The sequence below is a fragment of the Aptenodytes patagonicus genome, chromosome 20 (assembly GCF_965638725.1).
Source record: "Aptenodytes patagonicus chromosome 20, bAptPat1.pri.cur, whole genome shotgun sequence".
In the NCBI taxonomy this organism is placed as follows: domain Eukaryota; kingdom Metazoa; phylum Chordata; class Aves; order Sphenisciformes; family Spheniscidae; genus Aptenodytes; species Aptenodytes patagonicus.
The window spans coordinates 3,026,346-3,053,425 of NC_134968.1; the positions used below are offsets into that span (position 1 = coordinate 3,026,346).

Below are 27,080 nucleotides of genomic sequence, written 5' to 3' on the forward strand. Positions count from 1 at the left end.
ATCAACAAATAAATCCTCTTCATATATGAAAGTCAGTCAGTTACTGGCATGAAAATCTATTACATGGCTTTTTACATAAGGAGTTTAGACTGGTAGATTCCAAGCGGTGACCGGCCTTAGAGGTTAAAATAGCTAAGGTTTTGCTTAAGCTATTTTCAACATCTTAGCAAGGGAACCAATGCTACCTAGCTTAGAAGAGAGCTATTACCATAACTTTGGGAACGCCGTTCTTTTTGGAGATTTACCAGAATGATATTTACTTATGATGTTGGAATATAATTTAAACAGCAAAAAGTAATGCAGTTGGGATATGAACAATCAACCCCACCTGCAAAACAGAGGTTGAAAAATCCCCAAACTGACAACTAAATGAGGTCGGATTTGAAATGCTTGACAAGGAACATCATTCTCTGCCTTAACAGCGTTTTCAGCAAGATCTGTGTTCAGCACCGGACATGAGCAGAGAACAGAAGACTTTTTCCTTTTAACTTTAATAAAGCAATGAGAAGGTGCAGCAGAGACACTCAGCAGCCTTCTGGTCTACAGAAAACTCCAACATATCCTCACATAACAAGCATCTCAACATCCAGTATTGCTAACTCCTTAGAGAGTTTCTACATACAAAACATGCTTGCTAAAAGTACAGATGTGAGCAGCATCACTTGGCACCTGTGGCCAGCAGGGAAGCATTAGGAGAGCATATGGCACACCGGTTTACATGTTAAGAGACTTACTTACAAGCTCAGGGAAGAAAAAGGAAAAAAAAAAAGAAAAGGAGGGGGAAAAAAAACCCAAACCCAAGCTGTTGAAAGTTCTTGCCAAACTGTTTCCAGACAGCAAAACCTTCCCCTCTGATACCACTAAACTTAAGATTTCTTACATGCTAGACTGTAGAACAAACTGAAAGAGAAAACAAGATATCAAGGCCAGGTGAAGCCAGCAGCAAGTTTCCTTTTCATCCAGAACAAACAAAAACACGGAGCTGAAGCTTTTGAAGGGAGCAGTTCAGTAAAGAGTGGAGTGACTTGAATTAGTACTAGTTGCCAAGACTACTGGTGGATCTCAGGTTTATCTACATCGCACCTCGCAAATTCCCTTCTCAGACATTAATTTTTGAGTTTCACTCCACAATTGTAAGTTTTCTGGCTCTTATCATGAAGGAAAGAGTAATTGCCAGACCTACAGAGGTGTCATCCAAGACACTGTCCTCTCCTCCTCCCATATTGCTATAAGTGTTAAAGGAAGGGCTCCCTCCACGACAGTAATAATTTATGCTACTGATTTAATACACATCCTTTAGGAGATGTTTGTTAATTTAAGTATGTGCATGCTTATGATGGCCAAACGAAACTGACCCCCCCCCCCCCCCCCCAAACAAAAAACCAACCCAAACCCCAGCTGTCGAACAACTTTGAAGCATTTCTTTCACTCCTGAAAGAAAACACAGCAAAAGAAAAGACTCCCATAAAAACCACCGCAGGAGATCCAAAGAGAGAACAACTTGTTCTACCCGTCTTCTGGCAAAAATCACAGCTACAGGAGGTATTTTGCAGTTAAAAAGACAAGGGAAACAAGACAGCAGAAGCTCCGAAGACACTAAATTAGGGAGTTTAAGTTTGCTCATTAAGGTTTCTAAACTTAAATATCTAGTTTTAGAAATAACTGTCTGCATCTTTGTCTGAAATTAGTATTAGTGAAATAATAATTTTGTAAGCAGTTGTAGAAAAATACAAACACAATGAACAGAAAATTGTGGTCACTGTAAAATTCTTTTTTCTTAAGTTCTTTTAAAATTTTTTCTTTTTGTTGGCTGTACAGACATACTTAGGAAAATAAAGAAAACTCTTCTTTATTCAGTAATAGGTGGGCCAGTTTCCACTACAGAGCTAGTGTTGGTTATTATCCCAAGTGAGTTTCAAATTAAGGAGTACAAACAGATGGATGATAACACTAAACCAGAAGTGAAATGATAATCAAACATGCTTAATTCCTATCATCATCACACGTAAAAGGCAAATATAAAGTAACAAAAAATAAATGGAAGTGAAATGTGATGAATCACACAGAGAAAAAGCCACCAGCCGCATGCGCTCACACACACACACGCACAAATAAAATCTAAGTGCCATATAAACATCCAGTATTTCTCCCGATACCCCCGACTCCTTAAAAGCAATGATGAAAAATAAGGTCACATCTACCTTAAGCTAATGGAACTGCTATTCTTTCAGCTGCACAGAAAGACTTACCTCACAGAAGAGAGTGAGTTTGTCATCTGGAAGAAGTCCATTGGCTTCATCCAAAAGAAAGTCTCTCCTAATAAATTTTTTGAATCCCCAGTCCTTGCCTTGTACAAATCGATATGCTCGCTGGCTCTCTGAAAGGAAGATATGGTGCTTTAAACATCAGCTGAGTGACTCGCTTGATCAAACAGCAAAAGACAAACAACTGACCCCATCAGACAGAAAGAGTTTTTACACACCCATTGCTTTTGTTTCTTCTCCTTTAGCATTCAGGATGGAGAATTTGAACTTTGCTCGAACTTCACTTTTTGGACAGCTCACCAGCAACAGATAGAGGGATAGATAATCTTTACTTTCTTCATCCAAGCCTTTAGGGTTCACACGTAAACACCTGTAGAAGCAGGCATCTGAATGAGATGTCAGGAACAGTTTTTGGCAGGTCATTCATAGCTTTCAAAGAAAGGGCATTGTGGAATTTTCACAATAAAATGTACAGCAAACAAGTTCTGTTTAACAGCCACTGAACCGCAAAGAAATAACAGATAGGTAAATAGAGTGGAACTGCATGTTACAGTCAGGCTCATGCTACATCTCCAAGACAAAAAATAGTATAAAGGCAGTAACTATGGGCAAACCAATTAAAAAAAAAACATGGGGGAAAAGAGGAGGGGGGTATGGTTTAAATTACTGAAAAGCACCCTGGATGTCAAGTTTCACAAAAGGAAAGTGAAAGAAATAGTAGAATGGAGGCAATGGATTCGAGGAAGTGCAACAAATCCAGAGAAACGGTAGGTAAAATTCCACAGGAAGCAACTGAAAGGAAAAATGGATTTCTGGAAGGCTGGTAGTTTCTCAAAAACATAATACTAGGGCAAAAAGAGAAGAAAACTCCTGTGTGAAGAAAAGGTAGTAAGTGCAGGAAGAGGCTAACTCATAAGCACTTCCATGACATGAAACTTGACACAGAACCTAACAAGAAGCAAAAACTAGGCCAAATGACTAACAGCTCAAACACACAAGGACAAAAAAAAAAAATCAGAAAGATCTAGACATTAGAACGAGGTCTGACTAGCAAAGGTTATAAAGGTAAGTAATTTAATAACAAAAAGCAGTCCAAGGAAAGCACAGGTCTGCCACCCAAAGGAAGGGAACACAAATTGTAACACACACATACACACAAAATTATTTAGTGGCAATTTGCTGCAATCTACACTAAGGAGGTTTAGAGAGAAATGCTAAAACACTTAACATCACCAACACAGGATAAAATAATGAACCAGGTGTCCATGTAACTACTAGATCAGACACGACTCACAGTAGATACACATTCTGACCAAAGCCCACTCTGAGTTACTGGAAATTACTTGAGAACTCAGGGAAGAAAAGAAAGGTTTTAAAGGAAAGGAAAAGGGTAAAAATAATGTCATTTTTAAGAAGCAGAAACTCCTGGGCAGAAGGAGTTATAGAACACGGAGATGATCGAAGTAACAACGTTAAGTCTCTGAATGCACAAAAAGCTGCCATAAAGAGAAAGGTAATACAGTAGCAATAGTCTTAAATTGCAGGATTTAGAGTGCAGGCAAAAATTACCTTTTTAACAACATGGAGTATTAGGGACTGAAACTGGGAGGCTGAAGTAGAGCTTGAATACACTGGCTGTGGACTCTCATTGGCTTATAAGAACTTGTTAAGATAAACATCAGTCAAAAAAAACCCAACTTAAGACATTAATAATCCTCCATGGCACGCCTCTGCTTCAAGGCAGGACGTAGTCTCTCTTCCAGCTATGGCTTCTATTACTTCTGATGTTTTCCATTATCAGAGAAACACTGCAAACAGCCAGATCCTCACATTTGCTTTGTGTGTCCAAACACTATGCTGAAGCAACAGTACTTTCTCCCTGTGCATATGTTGTACATCCAAGGAAGCAAGAACCCGTGTGCAGTACAAGTATTTTTTTAATATACTTCCTCTGTTATAGAAGCCCAAATTCTTTCGCACAGTTGTACAAACAGGGTGAACCTCTCTGCTCTATTTCTTACCATTTGAGTTTATCATTGGCTCCAGATGAAAAGGTTGAGCTTTTGATGACCTCACCCATTTCTTCTCGGCAGAAGCTGAAATTGTTTATGGTCCACATGTAGGAAAACTTCACCACCTTGATCTTAAAACAGAGGATAATAGGCAGTTTAGGGTCATGCCCATCCACCCTGGCCACCTCAAAGGCAAAAACTGAAAACCTGGAAGTTTTACTGAGTCACTTGTGTGACAAATAACCCCCAAGCACAAGACAACAGAGTCTGGAAATGGCTGGCAGTGGCAGCTGGACCACTCCAACTTCTCCAACTGCCTCCTCCAAAGTTCTGCCAAGGGCAGAGGGCAACATTCTGCTGTTGCCTTGGTGAATGCTCACTGTTAGCAAGCATGACATTGCCTGAAAATCCAGACTCTAAACTTGTTTTGAATAAATTTCTTACCACAGGTTCTAATCGCGTTACATCAAGAATACCTCCGCACAGTGTGGACTTACCTGAGTGTAGCACCAGCTCTCTGCTACAGGTCCACTCGACATTTCTGCCGGAGGAGGAGGACTCGGCACCCTTGACATCGCCAGTTTGAAGATTAAACAGAATTTCACAACTCAGTAGAAGAAATTTATAATTGATCTTCACCCTGTCAGTCCCCAAAAAGAGAAAAAAACCAAAACTAAGAACAAAGAAAAAAAACTTCAGGAGTGCTGTTAAATCTCATGGGACAAAAGTTAAAGCCATCATGCCTTCTCCCTCCCCCCCTAGCACCTTCAAAATACGATGTTACATTTAAACATTTTAAAGTGTTACCATATGTTTTCTGAAGAGGGGATATACCACCTCCACTCATTCTTTCAATATGCAGCTCCTTATAGGAATAAGCCTAGCATATCATTTCCTTTAAGGAGTCCAAGACTCAAACAGGAGACTCCCCACTTGACTTAGGATTTACTACTTTACCCTGAGGCCACCATTTCAACTCACTACTTAACTCCCTATTTTCATTTTGAGTCTCAGACTATCAGAGATCAGATTTGACAAATGAAGTTCTTAATCTGAAAAAGCTACAGGTAGCAACACGCAACCCAAACTCAACAGCAAAATGAAACCCTAGGTTCAGAGTGACTCCGGTAACATCAACAGAATAATTTCCTATAGTTTAAACCTTCTCCTGAAGCCTTACTATTAGGGAAGGTGTTGGTAATGATTTCTCTACTTCAAACTGAATCCCTTTGGCCAGAGGGAAATTCTCATTGTCTTTATATGCTAGTGAAGTTCCCAACTTCTAAGTGCCAAGTCAAATTGTCATCTGCAGAGAACATATGGGGTTAAAACCATGGCTACACACCTGAATGAATACACAGGCACAACTGATAAAACAGGCATCTAGTTACCAGAAGGGAGGTTTTAAAACGAAATAGAATAATCAACCCATCTCTGACTTCTGAGTCCTGATCCCTAAGGCAGATACACAAAACGTCTTCAAAGATGAGCTCGGAAACTAGGATTCGTAACTTTGGCAGATATAAAAGCATCACATGCCTTACAGTTTAGCCTTCTGCTAAACACTTTCTGTTTCGCAGGTGGTATTTATCTGCCTTCCTCTTACTGCACAGGAGAGCCAGTGAACCACAAGAACTCCATTGCTGTTAGTTTTGTCCTCAAAAGGATAAAAAAAAAAAAGGGTGAGTAAAAGACATAAAATTGTTATCTTGTGATACAAATTGCTTTAAATACAAAGGCTGATATTGAGGTTCGTTGGGGCAGAAAGGTAAAGCACAGGCTCACGCTCTTGAGGAAGGCCGAGTCATTAGCTGTTGAAAGGAAATGGTGGAAAGCATAGAGAATATATACCTAAAAACCCCACACCTCAAAACAACAGGAGAATATTCACAGTAAGAACATAAACATATATGCACATAATTCCCCCCAAACTGCTGTCAACATAATTTGGAGTCTTTAAGTGCAGTTGCAGGGCAGGTCTGGATTTGAGTGCAGGCTCCAGCTGCAGACCAGACCTTTCCCAAGCAAGGCTTGCATCAACCTCCACTCCAGTTTATGGCTGCGTACGTGGGTTTTGAGTTCTATGCACCTTCAGAAAGTACCTGGAAATACTGGTACACAGGCATCATCTAATAGTAAAACAAGAGTGGGGTTTTCTTCAGGTTTAATTTCCTTTAGAAAAGCACAAGTGAGCCCATGTAAACACTGGGGGGGGGGGGGGGGGGAAGAGATACTGGCTATCAGGAGCTAAGAAGTAAGTATTTAACCCTGCAGAGACACACATTTAACTCGATGGAAATTTATTTCCTGGAGCAAAGCTCAGAGGCAAACAACTAACGCCATAAGATCTGAACTGCAGACAACTCGCACTAATGTAAAAAAAAATAAAAGAAATCAACATTTTAAAAAGAAAGGGACATCAATATGCACTTTAGGTACTTGCTGTAGGTTTTATTACATTAAACTTAAAATTACCACAATTCCTGCAAAGAAATTCAATTAAACCACTCTGTGTCATTCAAATGAAGCCAAAATTAGCAGACACTAGTTTTGAATACCTGGCTAACTGCCCTTCCACGGGCAACATTCAGTCTTGCCTCCGAGGACATCATCGCTTCACTGTCTCCAGTCACAAGTCTTTGAGGGGCAGATAAAACCTGAAATTCCAGCACAAGCAGCAAGAAACACCTCCTCCTCACCACGGCTGGGGAAGGGATGCCTTTTTGCTGGTTGTAGTCTGTGGGGAGGAGAGACCCAAGCTTTTTCCTTCCCCTCGGGGTTCACAGAAGCACTGCTCAACTCCACCCAAGCTGTTACATTGTTCTGTTCACAGCTATTTTTAATCTACATCATTCTAGTGATCTGTTTTATAGCACAGGCACAAACGACAGGGACACAAACTCCTGAGAGGGTAACAAGCAGCCAGGGAAAGGATGAAGTTTCTTAAGCTTACCTCCTCACTGATGGCAACCTGTCTGCACACTGAGCAACAAGATGCTAAGCCTAATGAAAAGGTTTGACCAGAAGAAAACACAACGAATAAATAAAACACAAGAGTGGGATGTGAAATTAGATTTTTTTTGTTGTTAAAATTGTAGTTAGTTTCAGTGATTTTAGTTTTTAACTAACATCTTTTTACTCGAACTACTTGCAACTCGGAAGTATTCAGGTCTCTCAAAATACTTCCTTATGCAGAGTGAGAAATAATGCAACTTTTATTTAAGAAGCATTAGAAGGATGAAGACATAAAAATAACTTAGCTTAAAGTAACTTTTGGATTCTCTGAAACAGCGACACTGTGGCCCTCCATACATCTCCCCGTGTACCTGGCCAAAATGGAGGTGTGAATGAAACCTCAAGCCACAACAACCTACTCAGTCTTCCTCCTAACAGGGATTTTGGGCACAGCCCATCACTGCGAGACACCCTAAAGCTCCATGTGAAGAACGGCCGGAGACAGCAGTGCAGCAGCAGCGTCCATCAGCATCTTCCCGGCGACTCTGTGAGGCCACAATGCTGTTCTCCTTGCCTGGCTTCAGAATAATTACAAGGAACGGATCCAGAACAGTTCAGGTAAGGAACCAATTTCCACATAAGGTATTTATCAATAATAAGCAGTTTTCTATAAGAAGACTTCTACTTCCTGGTAAACTGGAGCAATTAAATATCTCTACACACACATTAGAGAAGTGGTTTAACACGAAAGGTGATCACACAGTTAGAAGACTCCAGTGGGTCCTTCTTGAAGACAAATTGGTAAATTTAGTGTTAACACCTCCCTTTATGGCATGAAAATGAGGGATTAATGAGGAGGGAAAGAGGAGTCAACAACATCTTTTTATGTTACAATGGCACATTCATCAAGCCTGTTGGAACACACTGAGAGGTTGAAGGGTTTCCTGGACAGAGAGCAGAAGTTAATCCTAAATTCCTGTACCTTTCACAGGTCTCCAAGGAGCAAACTCCAGAAGACTGTAGCCATCAATCATATAATTGGGGAAGGAAATAGATAATCGTGTGATGCAAAAATTAAAACTTTAACAGCTACTTTCTGTATTTCAACAGGATTTTAAAATGCACCTAAACATTACCTCCATCTTACATATGCAGAGAAGTTTTAGAAAGCTTCTGCGGTCTAAAGGCAAGACAAATGTAGGAGCTTGAGATACACAGGACTATTTAATTTCCTCTGAGTAACTGTCACTTTTATATCTTACATCCTTTCCTCCCAGATGGCTTGGATAGGCAGGTGGTAATAAAAGTTATGACAACGTGCTAATAGAATTGCTGCATGCCAGCGCGTCATTCGTTATGCTTTTAAAATGGCCCAAAGGGACAAAGGTTCTAGATTTTAAAGATTTTCTAGTATTTGGAAAATACTTTCAGTCTAGTATGTCAAAGCTTTCTACAGATGCTTTGCGAGGCAGTTAAATACAGTTAAAAAAAGATGTTAAAATCCAACATACCCCTAGCTCAATACTGTAATCAACCATCAAATACTTGCCATCAAATGACATCACTGGTCCTTTTACTGCTATAGCAAGTCATAATGGGAATAAAAGATAATATCCATCACTGTCTTTTGCAAAAATTACCAGTAAGGAAAAACTTGCTGCTTGCCCTGCTTAGCAAGCACACGAACAGGGGAAGCACATAAAAGGTCACTGAAATATATATCCTTAGAAGCGTGCTGTAGAAAACTGCCATGTGTTCTTCCACCTCCAAATGCTGAAATCGCTCTTCTGGCATGGACCAATGTTAAATGCCTTTTAAAAGGAACCACAGCTGACTTAAGGTAAAATTAAGTTTCTGAAATCAGCAGGGCACCCCCGGCGTTTATTTGCTCGTGAACACTTAATACTTCACCAGTTTGCACTTCTTACTAACAGCGCTGGCACCTCTGAACTAGGAGTGAATTGAAAAGCGCTGCAGGCAGAGGTTTTAGGAAAACATTTTGTAAATAGTTTGGATATCGAAATTCTTTCTGGCCAGGAGAGGCAGGGCCAAACTTGAAGGTACAGGCATAAATATCAAGTCACAGGAAACAAAATACAAAATATTATCTTACAGACCCCTGCGAGCCCATGTACAGCCTGTGGGTCTCTTACTTCCTTGGATATAAATAACAAACAGCACTTGTCTCTGGACAGAGTTAAGATTACAGTTAAGAAAAAGAATAATTCTCACCTCATTCACAACCACTTCCAGATGAAGACATTTTATCTAAGAACCAGAGCCAGATCAGACCTTTTTGAAGCACAGGAAATGTTCCCTTGCCACCTTGTTCTCATAATTACCTCCTGACTTAGCAGCTGTACCGAGACATCTCAGCTCAAAACTTCATCTACTGTAGGAATCAACAGTCAAAACTATTCTGTGAGCATCAGAGACTTGACCTGAGAGAGGTTGGGAATCTCAACTCAACAAATAATTCTAGAAAAGGCCTCAAAATTACTGGACTTTTGCTAAACAGTCTGTCAATTTCTACTTCTTCTCAAGATAAACCAACTGCCTTTTAAGAAAACAGCAGTTTACACCAGAAATTTCCAAGTATATTCGTTTTCAGTAAGTTTTATTCAGCAAAAGATAACTTACAGAAGTCTGTAAAAGAAGTATATTTTTAATTAAGTGTTCCAAAAACCGGGGTGGTTGCTTCTTGGACCAGCAACATATCAAAGACTATCCAAGAACAGCACAAAGCGCAGAGAAAAGGAGCAGGACAAAGATAATTGGAGCAATAAAACAAGGGGATGAGATATGGAAGCACAGGAAAAGACCATTATGCTCCTGCATTCTTCAAAGCCTTGGAAAGGACAATGGAAGGTCTGAATTCACTGCTGTAAAGAAAGAAAAAGAAGAAAAGAAAAAAAAAAAAAGGGCAAGTTAACAGAAAGAGCAAAGCGGGATGCAATGCTATCTAACTAGTGGATGAATAAAATAAGTAAGTTTTCAGATTTTAATGTATACACTAAACAGGGAGTCATACCACTCTTCCTACTTGGTATATCACAGAAGAAAGCAATGATGGGCAAAGCATTCACATAGCCCGTGCTAACGACTGCCAAGCGATACTGATTGCAGTGTCTCCTGTGTGGCAGGAAATCTTGCCTAGCTACAAATGCAGGTTGAAAATCAGGCACAATGAATTCCAGAGGTTACACAAAGTTGCCTAATTATTAACACGGTGGTGTAGAAGAGACTGCACCAAGGTAGCAAACAACCTGTACCAGTAAAAATACACTTAAGATTAGAAATCAACACTTATGAAAGATGAAAGTGACCCATACCAAAAAGCTACGTCTTGAAAGGAAGCCCGGTTTACACAAGCGAGAGGCTTATCTTTCTGGAACAAAGAAATGTGAACGGTTCTACAACAAGAAGCCAGTCACCGCCTGGAAAAAACAAACTATAAAGGAGTAACATGAATGGGATCTATACAGACTTAACTGTACCTGAATTAGAGGGAAGAATAATTTATGCTAAAAAAAGTGGCTGGTGAGTTAAGCTTGAACACTTTCTAAAAACCAGGAGTGTGTGCATTACACCTTCCTCTACCTTCTCTGCTCTTAAATCCAAAAAAAGATCTTACTTAACCCGTACCCTGTTGAGTGCCACAAAAACTGCTGAGCTCAAAATGACACATGGAGTTTCATTTACAGTCTTCAGTCATAAGAGAACAGACTGGAAAATCAACACAATCATAGCAGAGAGATAAAAGGAATGAACTGGCATCCAGTGAGAGATGCATACCAGGCTAAAGGACCTACAACTTCTCATTTGGGAGACAGAAACAGAAGAGAGAACCTGGTTTCCATAAAACACAGTGCAAATGATCGCTCTCAACAGTTGAAGGTGCCCGTGCTTTTCTCTTGATTCCACGGCACTATATATCCGTCCTAATTCCGTTTGTAAGTTGTCCCTATTATACCATCAGTAGCATTCAGGAACTTGGATGGGCACCTTCTTTTTATCACACCCCAAAGTTGCCAAGTACATTAGAGAAGGCCAAATTCCTGAGGTCACAACAGGGCCCACTGGACACTGCATAAAAGGAAGATTTTAATTAAGGCAGACACATACACCTTAATTCAGTTTATTTCAGAAAACTCATTATCAAGTAGGAACATGCTGAATTACTTTTTTTTTTTTGGAGAGGATAGATCATGGAAAAATAAAGGAGTTACCTAGAAAAATCATTTTCATCACAGTTAATAAGACAGAGAGACAGAGTTATCTCAAAACGCACTGAATATTGGCAGCCCACTAGAATTCAGTAACTAAAATTCCACTTCGAGAAATATTCCAAAACTAAGGGTTTCTTTTCCATTCTTGGAATGTTTTTAATTTTTTTCCCTTAAACCAATTCTCCAGTTATAAAATAGGAAAAAAAAAAAAAAAAAAAAGGCTTGGTCACCTACAAAAATAATAATTTGTATGAAACTATTAAAGGATGGGACAACTGTCAGTGAAACATCAGCACTGTAAGGAGAATTACAAGTTTTACCTATATTTCGTAAGAAAAGAAACACTGTCATTCTTTAGCTGTAGACCATCTACCATCCCTTCCCCCTCCTCCCCAGATATCCCCAGATAAAATAGCAAACAGCTAAAACTAAACCAAGGAAAGAGAGAGGAAGTTGGTGGTAAGAAGCAGCCCAGAGTTGTCTAAATAACCTTCTGCTTTTATAAACAAATCCTCCACTGAAAATTTCTGCTCTTTAGTCATTAAGTCAAGCTGTATTTTTGACATTCTTCTAAGACTGCTTCGTGCCGGTGTTTGAACAGATGCAGAAAACTGTATCCCCTTTAATCACAGCCAACCCTAACTATAAATTACCCGAAGTATATTAGAATTACATCCACACCAGTAAATATAAAAAGTAATCAAATTCTTAAAAGCAAACAAAACTTTTTGCCTCTTCTTTAACTTTTTCTACTTCCATCTTTAATCCTCTTGAGGTACGTTCTGAGATGCTTAAAGCTTAAATCTTCAAAACCATTTTTCCTCAGAAGCTAATCTTCCTCATTATTTTTTAATTCAGATCATAAGCACGTTAAAAAGAAATAAATCTCTTACTTCTTCTTCTCCAAATTCTCCTTTTCACCTCTCTTCTCTTCCCTCCTGCTTAATTCTCTCCTCCACAAGTAAAAATGTTATTCGAACACACCAGCTTAGGTCTTACAGAAACAATCAGCCTGAGCAGACTTCTGTCTTCAATAAGAAACCTGATCTTATTTTTGAAAAGAAGGGTTTTGTTATTGCCCGTGAACTCTTTTATTCTAGATTCTCCCTCACAGGCAAATCGTAAAAAGTATTTCACAGCTTCAGTTTCTACTTGTAGGGAAAATTGTTACCTGTCACTTGTCAATTAACCCAGTTGCCATTTTAGCTTTTTTTTTTTTTTTTTTTTTTTTTTTTTAAGTAAAACATTTGCACTTTCATAGCATGTAAGTCGTCTTCCAAATTAAAAGATAAACCCATGAAAACTACTTTCCCAGAAAACTTCCTAACATGCCAGGGAAGCCTCTCACTCTGAAAGCAGGCTGGCAGCAGCAGGGTTTTTTCTCCCCTCTGTAGATTGTTCTTCTCTTGTAAGACCGACACACTGCTAGAAATACCTCACACCTCTAAAATCCCAACAGATTCCTGGGGAGTTGAAAATAACTGGAAGAAAATGCATAAGTGGTATGATGTCTAATCAGAGAACAAGCAAAAACTGAAAAACTGAAAATTAAGCAGGACTGAATTTTTCAATCTACTGTGCCGAGACCTGGTACTAAACACCGCTAAAGCACTCAAATGGGATTGCAGATCTTGACCTCTAGCAAACCACCAAGACTATAATCCCCTCTGGAGCCTTTTTATTTATATCAACTTTCCAGTAATACAAACATCTGGTAGTCCTCACGTAACATTTTCCAGTTGCCATCTTGTGTTAATATTTCTAAGAGCTTATCAAAAACAACTTGAGCTGAAATACAGTTTCTGCCATTATTATTCTGGAAATTAAGCTTTCAAATAATCAATTTAGAGACTACAATGCATGGCCAAAACTAGACATCAGACTACTGGATTCTTTCACCTACTTGCAACTGCAGCATGACTTCAAAATGGTTATGAGAATTATTTTAACCTGCTGAATGTAAAGATCATATGATTGCCAAATAAAAGCACTCTTAGAATCAGCATGCAAACCCGGGTTTTTGGAAAAGCATGAAAAGAAATCAACTGCTTGCTTCATTCCAACAGAAAGCTCACTCCAGGACTTATTTCTAACAGATAATAAATAGCAATTACAAGCACTTGAAAAGACTCCTGTCTGCAGCCTATCCTACCAGGTAATGCTTCTCCAACACTTGCGGTTTTATAGGCAGGAAGAGTCCTCAATTTTCAAAGTTACTTTGTTTAGTCTTTTCTCTGACCTTATCACATCAACATGAGAAGGAATAAGGAGAGGAAGAAGATGGGAATCAAATTCCAACCAACTTCCGCTTCCAAACCATCTATATTTTCCTCAGAAATCAGCAGCCATGTTTTCTATAAAACATATCACACCAACTTCAATAAGGCATGATCGTTTTGCTAGCATAATTTTAATAGTCTTACTCACATTAACATAAAAAAAAAAAATCACATCTTACCATAAATCACCTTCCAAAAATAACACAATTATGGTGTTCGCCTACACCCATATTTGAATATCCTAACCATTCAAGACCAAGATTATCAAATTAATAAGACAAAGGGCAAAGAAAAATTTTGGTAGCTTAGATATTCTATATTTCATATGGTTTTAGTCAATAGGAAAAAAGACTGGGCCAGAGGCATTATTATATGTCTAGTCATACTAGTGACACTTCGGAAGCAGGGCAGCAAGGTGCATTCTTTTCACCGCTTTCGGCATTAATGTTGTAACTTGTGTTAAAACTGAAAAAAATCCCAAAGGAAGTATCTTGGACACAGGGAGCTGACTGGCTGATTTTTAATTTTAACTGTATATTCTAAGCTGTTGTTGGCATAAGCCATTTATTGAATCTTTAAAAAACAGAGGGACATGTAAAAGTACACGAAAATAAATTGCCAGGAGATACCTACATTTATTTCCCTTCTTGCACCAACAAGCCACCTCCATAAACCATTTCCAGCCTCAAAGAAGAAACCAGTTCTTGTTGCTTTTGTTTTCTTCCCGTTACCCGTTCCGTTCTTATAAAAACACTTAAAAAGTCTTCCTACTATTTTCCCCATCAACAGTAAAACTCAATAAGCTACTGGGCAATATTATGTAAAGAGAAATATCAATTATCTGCTAGCCAAGAACCAACTCTAAATCACAGTTACAAATCTTTACTACCGAGTAACACTAGGACTTCTATCACACCGTCATTTCACTGTAGTGTTACTTGCTTGAGAAATCAGAGGTCTGTAAGGCAGAACACGACACGTGACGGCAATTTTGAAAACTTCTGGATTCAAACACCTACACTGACACGCTGCTCTTCTCTCCGGGAACAAGTATGAACAAAATCTCAAGCTAACAGGAAATCCTAAGAAAATCATCTGTCTCTCAAAGGCAATAGTGAAATACTGTTCTTTGAATTTCATTGACTGCCCACAAGTGCTTCCAAGAAATAATCCAACTAATACATGTGGTTTTTAAGCATAACTTGTTGAGGTTGCACACTTCTACAAAAAAGCAGCTGAGGAAGTGAAGGCACCAATATAGTGGCGTCATTTAATATGATTTTGAAGTTACAAAGACAGATCTATAAGGTCAGGATACGCAGCCTACAACAGCCTGCCTTCAATGCATCCGAGGAAGGCGCTGTACGAGGTCTTCACCATAAGGTAATGGATTCTTGGCGGGGTAGGGGGGGATATGACAACATTCTTTAACAGTCAACTAGTTAATCTGTAGGCATGATTCTAGCCACGTTAACTGAAAACTTTTCCATCAATGCAGTCAGCATCTGTTCTAGCCTCTTTATGCAGCAACACTTGGGAGGCAGCCAGGCAGCTTCTCTGCATTGCTATACAGCAGCTCCAGACGACTTCGTGTATTTGTTTCCACCTGCTCTCCAGTCTCACTGCTATAAGCATGTCTCTAAAACCAGGGCTGTCATTTGAGCTTTTTTCAGACACAAAGGCAAACGCGCCATTTTAAATAAAAGGTAAAAATTAAAAAGGATTTCTTTTTAAGAGAAGGTAAGCGAGGCCTCACTAGCTTTAAAATCTAAGCTGAAGAAATAAAACTCAATAATCTTGGGAAGTCTCCCACTCGTAAACCACTGCTATTAGAGAAAAGTTGCTATATGCAATAATGATCTGATTTATGATTCGTTGAACAAATTTCTGCAGTGATGAGCAAAGAACATGGGCAGAACAGTAACTAAAGCCACACTTAAAAAAAAATAGACATATTCTAAAATTTAATTACTTCTTCATCTGATCAAGTCCCGTAAGCAAACTCCTACTTCTTGTTTGGCTCCAAGATAGTAAGTTTTTCTAGACCATCTTCTCTGCCCATGCAATTTTGCTTAAGTATCAGTTCTTGTCACAGCCCTAACAGAGATATTCCCGTGTTATACTCATTTTGGAGATAGCTGTTTGTTGGTAAATATGAGGACTTTGACTTCACGGAAAGGAAGAAAAAAACCTCAACAGCTACATATCGCTGTTTAAGTCCCACAGATCACTTTGCAAACCTCTCCAAGTACCATTCCTGCATATTCACAATTAAAAAAGTGTAATTCTTTAAGTTCTGTTTGACATCAGAAGATAGAGTTTCCATTTTTAGAACACCACATCAGTCTTTTCAGATTGATGCTGTATAGATGTCACTGGCATGTCTGAAGTCACACATATGAAAGTGTTCCAGCTGCACCTCTATTAACTCAAAGGGCAGCACGTTAACTCCAAAGAAGAAGTAGTGATTCAGAGTACCTTAAACCATCAGTCAGGAATTTAAGTATCCTAGTGTCCAACTGTACCCTGTAAGTTTACACATGATGCAACATGAAATGTTTCTGAATAGGTAATAAATTTAAGTGTTTAGAGTTCTAAACCTTCCAGTATATTTTCAGAAACAGTATTACTGAACTTACGAGATTCCTAAACATTTTAAATGCTTAAAAATTAGCATACTTTCAAATGAATATTCTGAGACTTTCTGTACGCAAGTCTCTTAAAAGTGTGCACAAGGGCATCCTTTTTTGCTGGAAAATGATTTGTTATCAGAAGTTGGATCAATTTTTTAAAAGCATTAACATTACTGTATATGATTCACAGCCCAAGTATTACCTCAGACCTAATTTAAAATGCGCAACACAGACGCTACATTTCTAGCAAAAGCCATTTTTAAAGTCCACAGTCATATAATATAACCTATTGAATAAGACCTACAACACAGGCTAAGAAAAGCTGAACTGAGATCTCAATATGAAAATTTTAATACTATTTTCTCTAGTCAGTGCATCTAAAGTCACCAGTATCCTGTTGGCTTCTACTATACCAATAGCCAAAACAGTATCTTCCACTTATGAATTTAGTGTTGGGAGTGTTTAATTCCTCCCATGGTCCTGACTTTATAAACTCTACGGGTGTCTAAAAATCCATGGAGTTGTAAGGCCAGCTACACCTCACAGAATGCAGCGGTGCAACTCCTGCCTGTAGCCAAAGAATTTACTCACAGTATAAAAATGAACTCCCAAGTCTTTTCCGGGCATTTGCTACACAGTCAGTGGTTCTGCATCTTTTCGGTCCTAAAAATGCAGAGAAAAAAAAAAACAAACAAAAAACCCACAAATTACATTTCATGTGTGCTACGTATTTTCTTGAATTCTCAGCTATGCATATCAGCAAAGAGGAAGACACTTCCAGAATCACTCAACTCCTTCCTTCCAAAACACTGCTACAGAGTCCAGTAAAGGGACACTTAAAAACCATGAAACCAAGAAAAGAAGTTCTAATATATTTACAGATATAGTTTCGGAAAAACAACAGCTTCTTTGCCTCCTCAAGGGTACGAATACTTTAATCTCACGCTAGTTTCCTGTACCGTCATGTGTTTCTAGAACTTGGGACACATGCTTTATTTAAGAGGTCTCTCAAGTACAAAGTACAAGACAGAATGCAGGAGCAGCTTATCGACTGAGAATCAAGAAGCAACACTCTCAATAAAGGGTTTTGTTTGTTTTTCAAAACACATTTTTGTTGTATTTCCTCTCTGTGCTGAGTAGGAAACACCAGCAGTCAGAGGTTGGAGGAATACAGCAAGATCTTACATAATACTCCAATCGTGCAGAAAATCGAGCCAAAGCTGGGAGGAGAGAAGGAATTTTACAAAATTACAGTGGATATTTCCAAGTGTGGAACTATGAATGCAATCAGTAACACAGCAATAGCTCCTGATCGTACAAGAAACAGATCTCTTTCCCAGCTTTATGCCCAATTTTGCAGAAATAATGTCCAGGAAGAAATGAAGCAGATGATTTCAAGTTTACAGGTCCACAGTGAGCCAGGCAGTGGAATGGCAAGCCCCACGAGTAAAACGCTGAACAGAAGGGTGTGCCAAGAATAAAGCTGGTAAGTCCCTCTTATTGTAAACTGGATTGGTATCTAGAAAAATCACACAGGGCAACAAACTCAGTTCACAGTACATACCTAACACTAGGTCCTCAGCTGCAGTTCAGAGATTAACCCTAAACCTCCCCCCACGCTGGTCAAGCTGGCTCAGTGGAAACTAACTGAGAGAAGACTGGTGAATGGAATTGTTTTTAACATTTATCAGGTCTCATCAACCTAATACTATTGCCAGTACTGGTACCTTCTCCGTGTTAAAACATCAGCAAATTTTAAGATCAATTACACAAGAAATAGTTTTTTTTTTAATCACTCCACTGTGACCCGTGCAATCAGCGATGGAACCGCTCACTGAGACCGTGTGTCAAACCAAAACCCCTTCCATTTTAACTCCTTCCCTGATCTGTATCTACGTGCAAATCCTGGAGGTTTTGGGGAGGAAACACAATTAGTGTTATAATAGTGGTAACTAGACTCAAGTAAATCAGGATATCAGATTTGACAGCAGGTTCTACGATCTTATGGTAGGTACAGTTTTGTGTTACTGTCCTCTACTGATACAGTGACAGGATGACAGCTTGCAATGTACTTCTGCTCTCATGTGGTCTTCATCTCTATACTCATCCATGACAAAGTACCATTAAGAAAAAAAATCTGTTTTTTCTTCAGGTCACAACGGAACAAGTGACATAATGAAACTAAATCATTCTGGGCATCTGGTTAGAAAATATCACTGAAAAAGAAGCAAGCCAGTTACATGTTTTACTTAACTAATTTAGGGGGGGGGTTTAATAACCAAAGAGTTCTATTTTATAAAGCATAAATAATAGTGAAATTCTTCAGACTTTCATAGGGCTTCACACCAAGCCACCCCAGACGTAACCATTTAGAACTCTAAAGGCAAAGAAAAAAAAAAAAAGGGTATCGCAAAAAAGGATTCCTTTTCATTATGTCACGATGCTGCTCTACAATCACAAATGTAAACACATCTAATAATGCCGAGTTACAGAAAAATGACAACAAATAACATTACATTCCATATTTTTCTCCCCCAAAAAAACTCCTGTCAGAAAAAGACAATTCCATTTCACAGGCAGCTTTGCAAATACTATGAGAATAAGATTTTACCTTTATAATACCATCTATCACTAATCAAGGTAGTGCTTGCTACAAGCACTAACACTCTGCTATCAAATCATATTGGTGACACATTTAACTGCGAAAGGGAATTCTTTTGCCTTTCCATACTGCATGATGATGCACCATTTCTTTTAAACACCACTACAGGCCTGAAACACAGCTAAGAAATATCAGTACTGATCCCAGACACCCTGGGGTCTAATTCGTAGGAAGACCAAGTTCCCTCCTGATTTAGAAATGTGCCTCACAGTCCTCAGTGGCAAAGCTACGACCTGTCATCCCTTACTTGGTTATGCTATTAGTCATCTCAGTTTTTCCACTCTAGCCCTTATTTCCTTTCTCCCACTCGTGTTTCCTTACTCAGTTCCTGGCACCCCACTGAACCTCTATGCCTGCCTGGGGATCTCCAGGAATCCCCTAGCCAGGCCTCCCCCCAACTTTTCCCAGCCGCACCTCTCCCCCCCTCAGACCCTGCTCCCTCGCTCTCCCCAGCCGAGCTACCGAGCCCTCTCTCCTCTCAACTCCTGCCCCCTTCCCCACAGCTCTTACCTCCCGGCCCTACGAGTGACTCCTACCGCCGGAGGAAGCCCTGCTCCGAGGCAGGCTGGGAAGCCCGAGAAGCCCTGTCCCACGCAGGTGCGGTGGGTGGGGATCGCGCCCCCGGACTCTGCCCCCCACTCCGCAGCCAGCCCCCCTAGGAGAACACCAGCAGCTGGAGCTCACTATTTGGCAGCATGTCTTCCTCCTCCGATTCCCCCCAAGCAGATGCAGAGGCTCATTATTCCGCAAGTCCCCGCAGCAGCCTTCTGCGCAGGCGCCGAGTGGACGAACAAGCAGGATATGGCTGTTCCCAGCGCTCCCCTCCCGGCCGCGCATGCGCGCCGCACGAACGCCGCCGCCTCCCCAGCCCCCCCCGCTCACGACCACTGCGCACGCGCACATTCCCTCGCACAAGACACCCCCCCCAAGCCGCCCGCCTCCAGCTTCCTCTTACGCATGCGCTCCCTGCCGCCAGCCCAGCTCCCGCGCATGCGCCGGCGCCTCCGAACACGCCCTCGCCTCTCTGCTGCGCATGCGCGCTCGGCCCCGCCCGCCTGCTTCACCGCCCAAGCGGCTCACATTCTGGCAGCGCGGTGGAGCATGCGCTGTGTGCCTTGGGGTCCCCTCAAGTGTCCACAGCTCACTATTTGGCAAGGAGCTACTCCTGTCGCAGTGCCATTTAAACAGCCGGCGGAGGAGGGGGGCAGGCCCGTGCGGGTCTCTCACTTCCCCGTCGTGCGGCAGGACCGCCGCAGGAACGGAGGAGAGCAGCCCCACATACACCTCGGAGAGGCAAGGGGGGGGGGGGGGGGGGGGGAAACGACGACAACACTACCTTCCCCCCGTCCCTGTGGAGGTTTCCAGTCCTCGCCCGATTCCTTTTGCTTCTTTCCCCCGCACGGCCCCTCCCACCTCACCTGAGAAGGACACCGCTGCCTGCTGTCCCCTTGCGCTCTCCTCATACTGCCCTAAACTGACACATCCGGGCTCCCCACAACACCCGCCTCTCGGCGCCGCGCCGCCGGGGCCGGGGCGGGGCAGGCGCACTGCGCGTGCGCGGGGAGGGGCGGGGCGCAAGGGAGGCGGGGGAAAAGGCGGGAAAGGCGTCGAGCGAGGTGGCGCGGGCCGCCCTCTCCTTTCCTCACAGCTCTGTGAGGAATTGGCTGCCTGAGGTAACGGCGCGCCCCTCTTCCCCCTTCTGCCTTGGAGACCTCCTCTCCTGGTGTTGTGTGAGGGTTGAGAGCTCTGCTTGGAGCTGGCGTAGGGTTTTATTTTAAATCTCTTCACCCAAGGAGGAAGTGCTAGGGGAGATGGGAGGGCGTACGTTTCTCTTGCTGTTGTGGTGTGGCCTCGTTTCACCATTCCTCCCCATTCCTTTGAGGGTTGGGCTTAGTGTTGCGTAGTGAAAATACAAACAGTTCTCCCTTCTCTCACTTCAGGCTGGGTCGTGGGCCATCTCAGTGCATGGATCACCAGTGCTTGTGAAGAATGGCTCCCCACGCTGTGCACAATGAGAATTTCTTGCCAAGTTTGAGGATGATTGGTGAGGGTTTTTTTCAAGGCACAGCATTTATTTTAACCTTTTGAGAAAAGGATTATAAAGCAAACATGCTTTATGTCTGTCATTCAGGGGTCTAGATCAAGAGCTTAAGGGAGATCTTACAGACCTTCCAGTACCTACAAGGGGGTTATCAAGCAAATGGAGCCAGGCACTTCATAGTGCTACACAGCAGGAGGATGAGAAACAAAGGTAAAAACGAGAGAGATTTAGACTGGATGTAAGAAATTTTTTCATCATGACCATAGATGAGCATTTGAACAGGTTGCCCAGAGAGACTCTGCAGTCTCTGTTGGAGGTTTTCAAGGCCTAATTAAATAAAGGCCAGAGCAACCTTGTCAGATCTCATAAGTGACCCTGCTTTGAGCAGGTTGGACCAGATGATGTCCTGAAGTCCCCTCCACTCAAATTATCCTGTGATCCTAAGATCTCTTTTATATATGGGTCTTCCCTCTTCTAATTTGTAATGGTTTGCAACCAGAGGAAGCAAAATTTTCATTGTTAGTAGTCCTTAATTACGTATATGTTTGTAGAGAAGTTTATCCAGAGCTAACCTTCCTTTCCTGACAGTTTCAGTCTTATGTTACAATGAATTAATACAATTACATGCAAAGCACCCCAATAACCAAATTAGCCCGGTTACATAATACGTCACAGCTACACTTATTGAAACGAAAGATCCAAAGTCTTTTTATCTCGTATCTCATCCTCTCAGATGAAAAATGCTGCTTCTCATAGCGCAATTGGTCCTGTACACTAGGCTGCCACATTTGTCCACTACTACCTCAGAGAATATTGCCTGTTTTATTGCTAACATTTTCTGCAGTGTCCTGGGTTTTCTTGGCAAGTATCTCATCCAAGTCATGACCAATTCTTGGACCCTGCTTCATTCCTTCATTTCAAAAACTGCTGCCTGTGGTGACAAAACAGCAGGTAATGCTGCATTGTAAGGAAGAAATGCCACAAAACTGCCTCTTGGAAAGTACAGAATTGGTATTAGCATTCCTATTGTGGCTACACATTTCTCCTAGAAACTTATTTTCATACCCTCTCTGTTATCCTGGATTTTATATTCACAATATAAACTGTGGATTTTTACTGACATATTTATTCTCTTGAAGTACAAAAGGAAATTACAGCACCAGTTTTAGAGAAAACAAAGAGATTCCCCCCTCCCCTCCTGCATTAGAGCACTTAAGCTGCGGAGTCTTGATACAAGGGGTTTCTAGATAGAAGAAACAAAAATGTCTCCTTTAATGCAACACTGGCCATGTGTCACTTAGCGGTAGGGAGATCAACCTCTTTTGCAGTTTATGATGTTCTCCTGATCAAAATTCTCTTGTTCCCAGGAAGTGGAAAATTAAATTGGGTATCTGTGAAAATGAAGATCAAATTTCACCTCTCCTCCATACGAAAAAGTTATTTTGGGTCAATTCTGTACTCCTTGGTGGCAGATAGAAGTGAAATACTGTAACTTAGTCTTCACAAACCCTACCTTCTGTCTTTAACACAATTCTGTAATAAAATGACTGGACGATTCCTAGGTGCAGGTACTGCTTGGACCTTGAAAATTTGCCTGGGGATATGCTGGGGGGTGTGTGTGTTTTGACACTAGTGTGCATGTGAGAGTACCAAATTATCAAATGCATTTACTTTGGGTATAAATCTCAGTATCATCTGAATGATACAAGACAGGTGTTTTTTTCTGCATGAAAAGAACCAGTAAATGCGACTGTACATAGAGGTTTGGAGGTGTTACTTTTGTGTATAAGTAAGTTTGATTTTTATGTGAAGCTGATTAAACTGATGTCCGTGAAAGAGTTGTGTGCAAGAATTTTAAATAGCTCCTGCTTCTTAATATTCGCTTCCTCTTTGGTTTTAATTATTTTGTTCCTACATTTTCCCTTTCAATTTACTAAAAATCTAGAAATGTAATTAGAGAGAGGCTGAACTCAGAGAAACCTGCCAGCATTTCTACATCATGATTAAATGTATCACCCAGCCCTTTCGTGAGAGACTGAAAAACAGGATTCTCAATTATCTCCCTGTTATCCACTAAAGAATCTGCAACACGTACGGATACAGACTTATTGAAAATGCAGCACTAATTAAAATCTCATATAGGCTCCTGATGAGCGGGAGAGTATGAAAACACAGTTATTTAATTATTTCCTGTGTTTGCTATCTTTGTTACAAAAACAAACAAAACCATTCTAAACAAAACCCACCTCCAATCACTGGGGAGACTTAATGAGGCTTTTATATATGCAACAGTCGCACAAACATTGCATACAATGCACACAAACATACTTGATTCACCTCTGCTTATACCAGTGAGACATCTATATAACTCATTTTCCATATGTAATGCAAAAGGAATGCTGTGGTATATTTACAAACAGTAAGGGAATCATTGCTTGGTTTAGGGTATGGTTACTGTTTGTTTTAAATTTAAGACATAAAAAGAATCTTGATATTGTAGGCTTCTATGGTTTCATTGCGAAAGAGTAATTTTTGTGTCATAGTCAATTAAAAATCTAGTATCTAATAGGTTATCCTTCCAGTCTGACTTCTGCTAGGGTATCTCCATCCTCTTGAAAATGTCACGCTCTCACCTAGCCCAGTACAAAGCCTACATTATTATTTATCTTGTCAAAGGAGTCTAAGCTTTGGCACTAGCGGAGCACACTAGAGGACAGTAAGTGCTGATATGGTTTGTGATGAAAGGAGAAGCTTCTGAGATACTGGCTTCTTTGAACTGTGTAAGTCTGAGGATCCTCCAGGGAAAGGAAACCAGTGAGCTTTTTCTTTTGCAACCCTTTTCCACAAAATTTAATTTGCAACAGAATAGCAAGTACTGAGCTAGATGGAGTCCCGTATCCCCACTTTTCCTTCACTATAAATTAACTAATCTTCAGTGTTGCATGGAGTAGGAAGTTGAGTATTACCCATCTTTTAAAACTTTAAAAAAGTGTAGAGAAGTTAAGTAGCTTATTCATACACACACAAAAAAGGACAAAATTGGGAAACTGGTTGCTTCCGGTTTCAAAGCAGAAATCCAGAAGAGTATAGGAATTAGGTGGGTTTTAGGCATCCAGATTCAAAACTATGACTGAAAACAATGTTTTTTCAACAGATGTATAAAATCACAGATACCTGAATTTTTCCGGTACCGCCCTTTCTGCCCTGAAAGTTCACTTAAGTATTGCCAGTTTCTGGTTATGCATGTGCTCAGAACCATCCTTGCCTGAGCACTTAAGCAATTAGCTCCTACTTGCATGACATTTGGATCCAGTAGCACCTATGTCCCTTGGAGCATGAAAGGATAAATTTGCTCTAGCACAGCCACCGCATACATAGAGCGTTAAATTCAGTACAAAACACAGTAACAATCAGCACTCCTATGAGAAAGTGCCTGCTGGTAGCGGTGGGATAGTCTCCTTTTTCACATACAAACCATTCTCAGGTCTGAGTTTACTGCTATGCATATTTCTTGTCAGAATTTGTTTTCCAGACTTCAAAATACTGTAAGATAACTTAACTTAGTAATTGTTGCTGTGACTAAAACCTACTTTTATTTGTGAGAAAACAAACATTGTTTAAAAAATTCTTGACCTCCTTTGGAAAAACTCTGACTTGGAGATTTTAATTGCAGGGAATCTGTTCATAATGCTATTTTTACATGTATTGGAAAAGTATCAAAGCTAATTTTTTAGAAGAGGAAATTATACTTTAAAATGCACTATTGTGAGAAAGTGACTCCCTAATGTCTTTGAGTTGGTGCTTTGTTTCTCGTTAGAAGCATCTCCTGTCTTCCCTGATGAGCCTGCTCTTGTTTTCAGTGCTAGTTTGCTTTAAGATGCTTTTGATCCTGTATTCATTAAAACCTGATCCTGCTGCTTCCCACCAGCCCTAATGGTCTGTGAAATTATTTTCCTTTCTCCAAGATGCTGTTAACTCTGCTAGCACCTGCAGAGTAGAGGAGCTCAGAACATTGTCAAAAGTCCTCAGATTTATTCAAACCTGCTTTTCTCCACAAACAAGAATTAATCTTCAATGTTATCACAGCAATCTTCCTTAGTGGAGAAGTGGGAACGGACTGCAACAGAGTCTGAAGGTTTTTATCACTGCTGTTTTCCCCTTCTACAGGTAGAGAGAGATAATTGGACAAAAGACTTGAAAAATCGAGGATAAGATTCACTCGGTATAACAGAGCATGAAAGTATGAATGAGCATAAAGGGCTCAAACAGCTGGGGGAAAAAAAAAAAAGAGGAAGTAAATCCAGTAAGAAAAAAGTAGGGAACAATGAAGCTAAGTGATCTAGTAAAGGAAAAACGTAAAACTGCATTTGCAGTCTGGACCTTGCAGGGAATAACAACAGTTAAGGAAAAAGCAGGATTTTTTAAGGTATCACAAATGAAGAATTTTTCAATCGCGTAGCATCAGGATTCATAACTAGATGACAGTTTAGTCTTGTTCTATTTTTTTAATGCTGGTGGAAGAGAGGAGAGCTCTCTAAATTTCTGCTTTCGACACAAAGATTAATACTAGCTGTCAGTATGTACTTTATTGCACAAATTCTAGCAAGTATTATGACTTAAATATTGCTATTCTAGAACATTCTTACGGAACTGAACAGCTTAATGTGGAGCTAATCAGTTCTTTGTTTTTGCCTTCTCATTAGCAATGTCCTGCAATGACTATTATGGCATTAAGTTCCTGCAACCAAAACGGCTGTAACGAGTATTCAGATGTTTAATTTCATTTGAAGATGCACTCAGTTATTGCATAGAAAATTGTTTTCTGCAAGAGTGATTTCAAAACCAAGCGTTCAGGAGCCATGAAAACCAACCAAAAGTAAGGCTGTCCATACAATATTTTGGTCCTATTGTAAAGATCTGTATGCTGTAGTCTATAATTGTACGATCACATTATCTTTAACCTGATTTCCCAAGGAGACAAAGCTTATGTTGTTTGATATTCCTATCTTCCCACCCCATCCCTCAATAACTTCTAATTCAGCAGTGTTTTCCAACCAAGTTAAAACAAAGTAGGGGCCTCAAAGATCACTGCATTCTACCACATTCCATCAAAGTAGGGGTTGCTAATTCCAGCGTTTACAGAACTACTTTTTTCACTGGACTGTGCTATCCCTTTCTATGAGTGGGTAAGTTTATAGATAATGAAATGAAATGTTGCATCCTGTATGGGTTCCCAAGATTTATGTAACTCACGCTTCCTAAAATATTTACTGACTGCAAAAATAATTAATTTCTTCCTGGGCATTTCCTCAATTATCAGGTAATGGTGTCTTGCTACTTAGAAATATTAACGAAGCTATCTTAACCAGTACCTCTGTGATTTTAAGTGATAATATGCTTCATGCAATATAGACAGAGGGGAAAAAAAAAAAGACATCTTAGGATTTATCAAACCAGAGAAGACAAAGCTCACGTCAAAACTATGCACTAATTTGAAGTGCCCAACTTGATACATCTCAGGCCTCGTTACTCAGAGAAGCTGGTAATTCAGTTGTGCTTTGTGTGTTCAGATGAGAGTTTTACATCTCTCCAGCTGTGGCTGTGAACACTCCCTTTTTGCAGATCTAGCCCAGCTGTTCATACAAAAATAAAAAACTTAGTAATCAGTTAAACACTTCAGGTTATGGGATTGCCACACAGGTCCTAAGGCAGGGGCAGAATCTGCTAATCCAAACTGGTGTTGTTTCTTAATCCCGAGACCAGGATTTTGTTTTTCTTGCCACGTTCACTGTAAAACTAATTAACAAATTATAGCCTATCATGTTCACTGAATGAGATCTCCCAAGACCTTGGGAGAAAGTGACATTACAATTCTGAGAATAAACTAAATCAGAGCAGGCTGCAAATTTGTCTCGAAAGCAGTCTCAGCTCCTCAAAGCTGATAAGGAATAAAAGAGGCAGCCTTTGCCTGGAAAGCAGTTTGCGTTGTTCTGAGAAGTGATTTT

At 40.4% G+C, this 27,080-nt stretch overlaps 1 protein-coding gene across 10 annotated transcripts in view; it reads right to left on the reverse strand.

Moving 5' to 3' along the window:
- Positions 1 to 20,545, reverse strand: part of SPOP (speckle type BTB/POZ protein) — a 29,135-nt gene extending 8,590 nt beyond the window's left edge. The window contains exons 1-7 of one of the 10 annotated variants that reach the window (XM_076357059.1): positions 20,453 to 20,545; positions 16,964 to 17,035; positions 5,816 to 5,933; positions 4,774 to 4,916; positions 4,286 to 4,407; positions 2,483 to 2,634; positions 2,250 to 2,377 (exon numbers count right to left, since the gene is read on the reverse strand). In XM_076357059.1, coding sequence (XP_076213174.1) covers positions 2,250 to 2,377; positions 2,483 to 2,634; positions 4,286 to 4,407; positions 4,774 to 4,851 — 480 coding nt within the window. In that variant the 5' untranslated portion in view covers positions 4,852 to 4,916; positions 5,816 to 5,933; positions 16,964 to 17,035; positions 20,453 to 20,545. Of the gene's footprint in view, positions 1 to 2,249; positions 2,378 to 2,482; positions 2,635 to 4,285; positions 4,408 to 4,773; positions 4,917 to 5,815; positions 5,934 to 16,963; positions 17,036 to 19,544; positions 19,697 to 19,718; positions 19,873 to 20,452 lie in introns of those variants that run through there. The other 9 variants (XM_076357056.1, XM_076357061.1, XM_076357057.1 and 6 more) reach the window with 9 other exon arrangements.
- Positions 20,546 to 27,080: the final 6,535 nt, after the last annotated feature.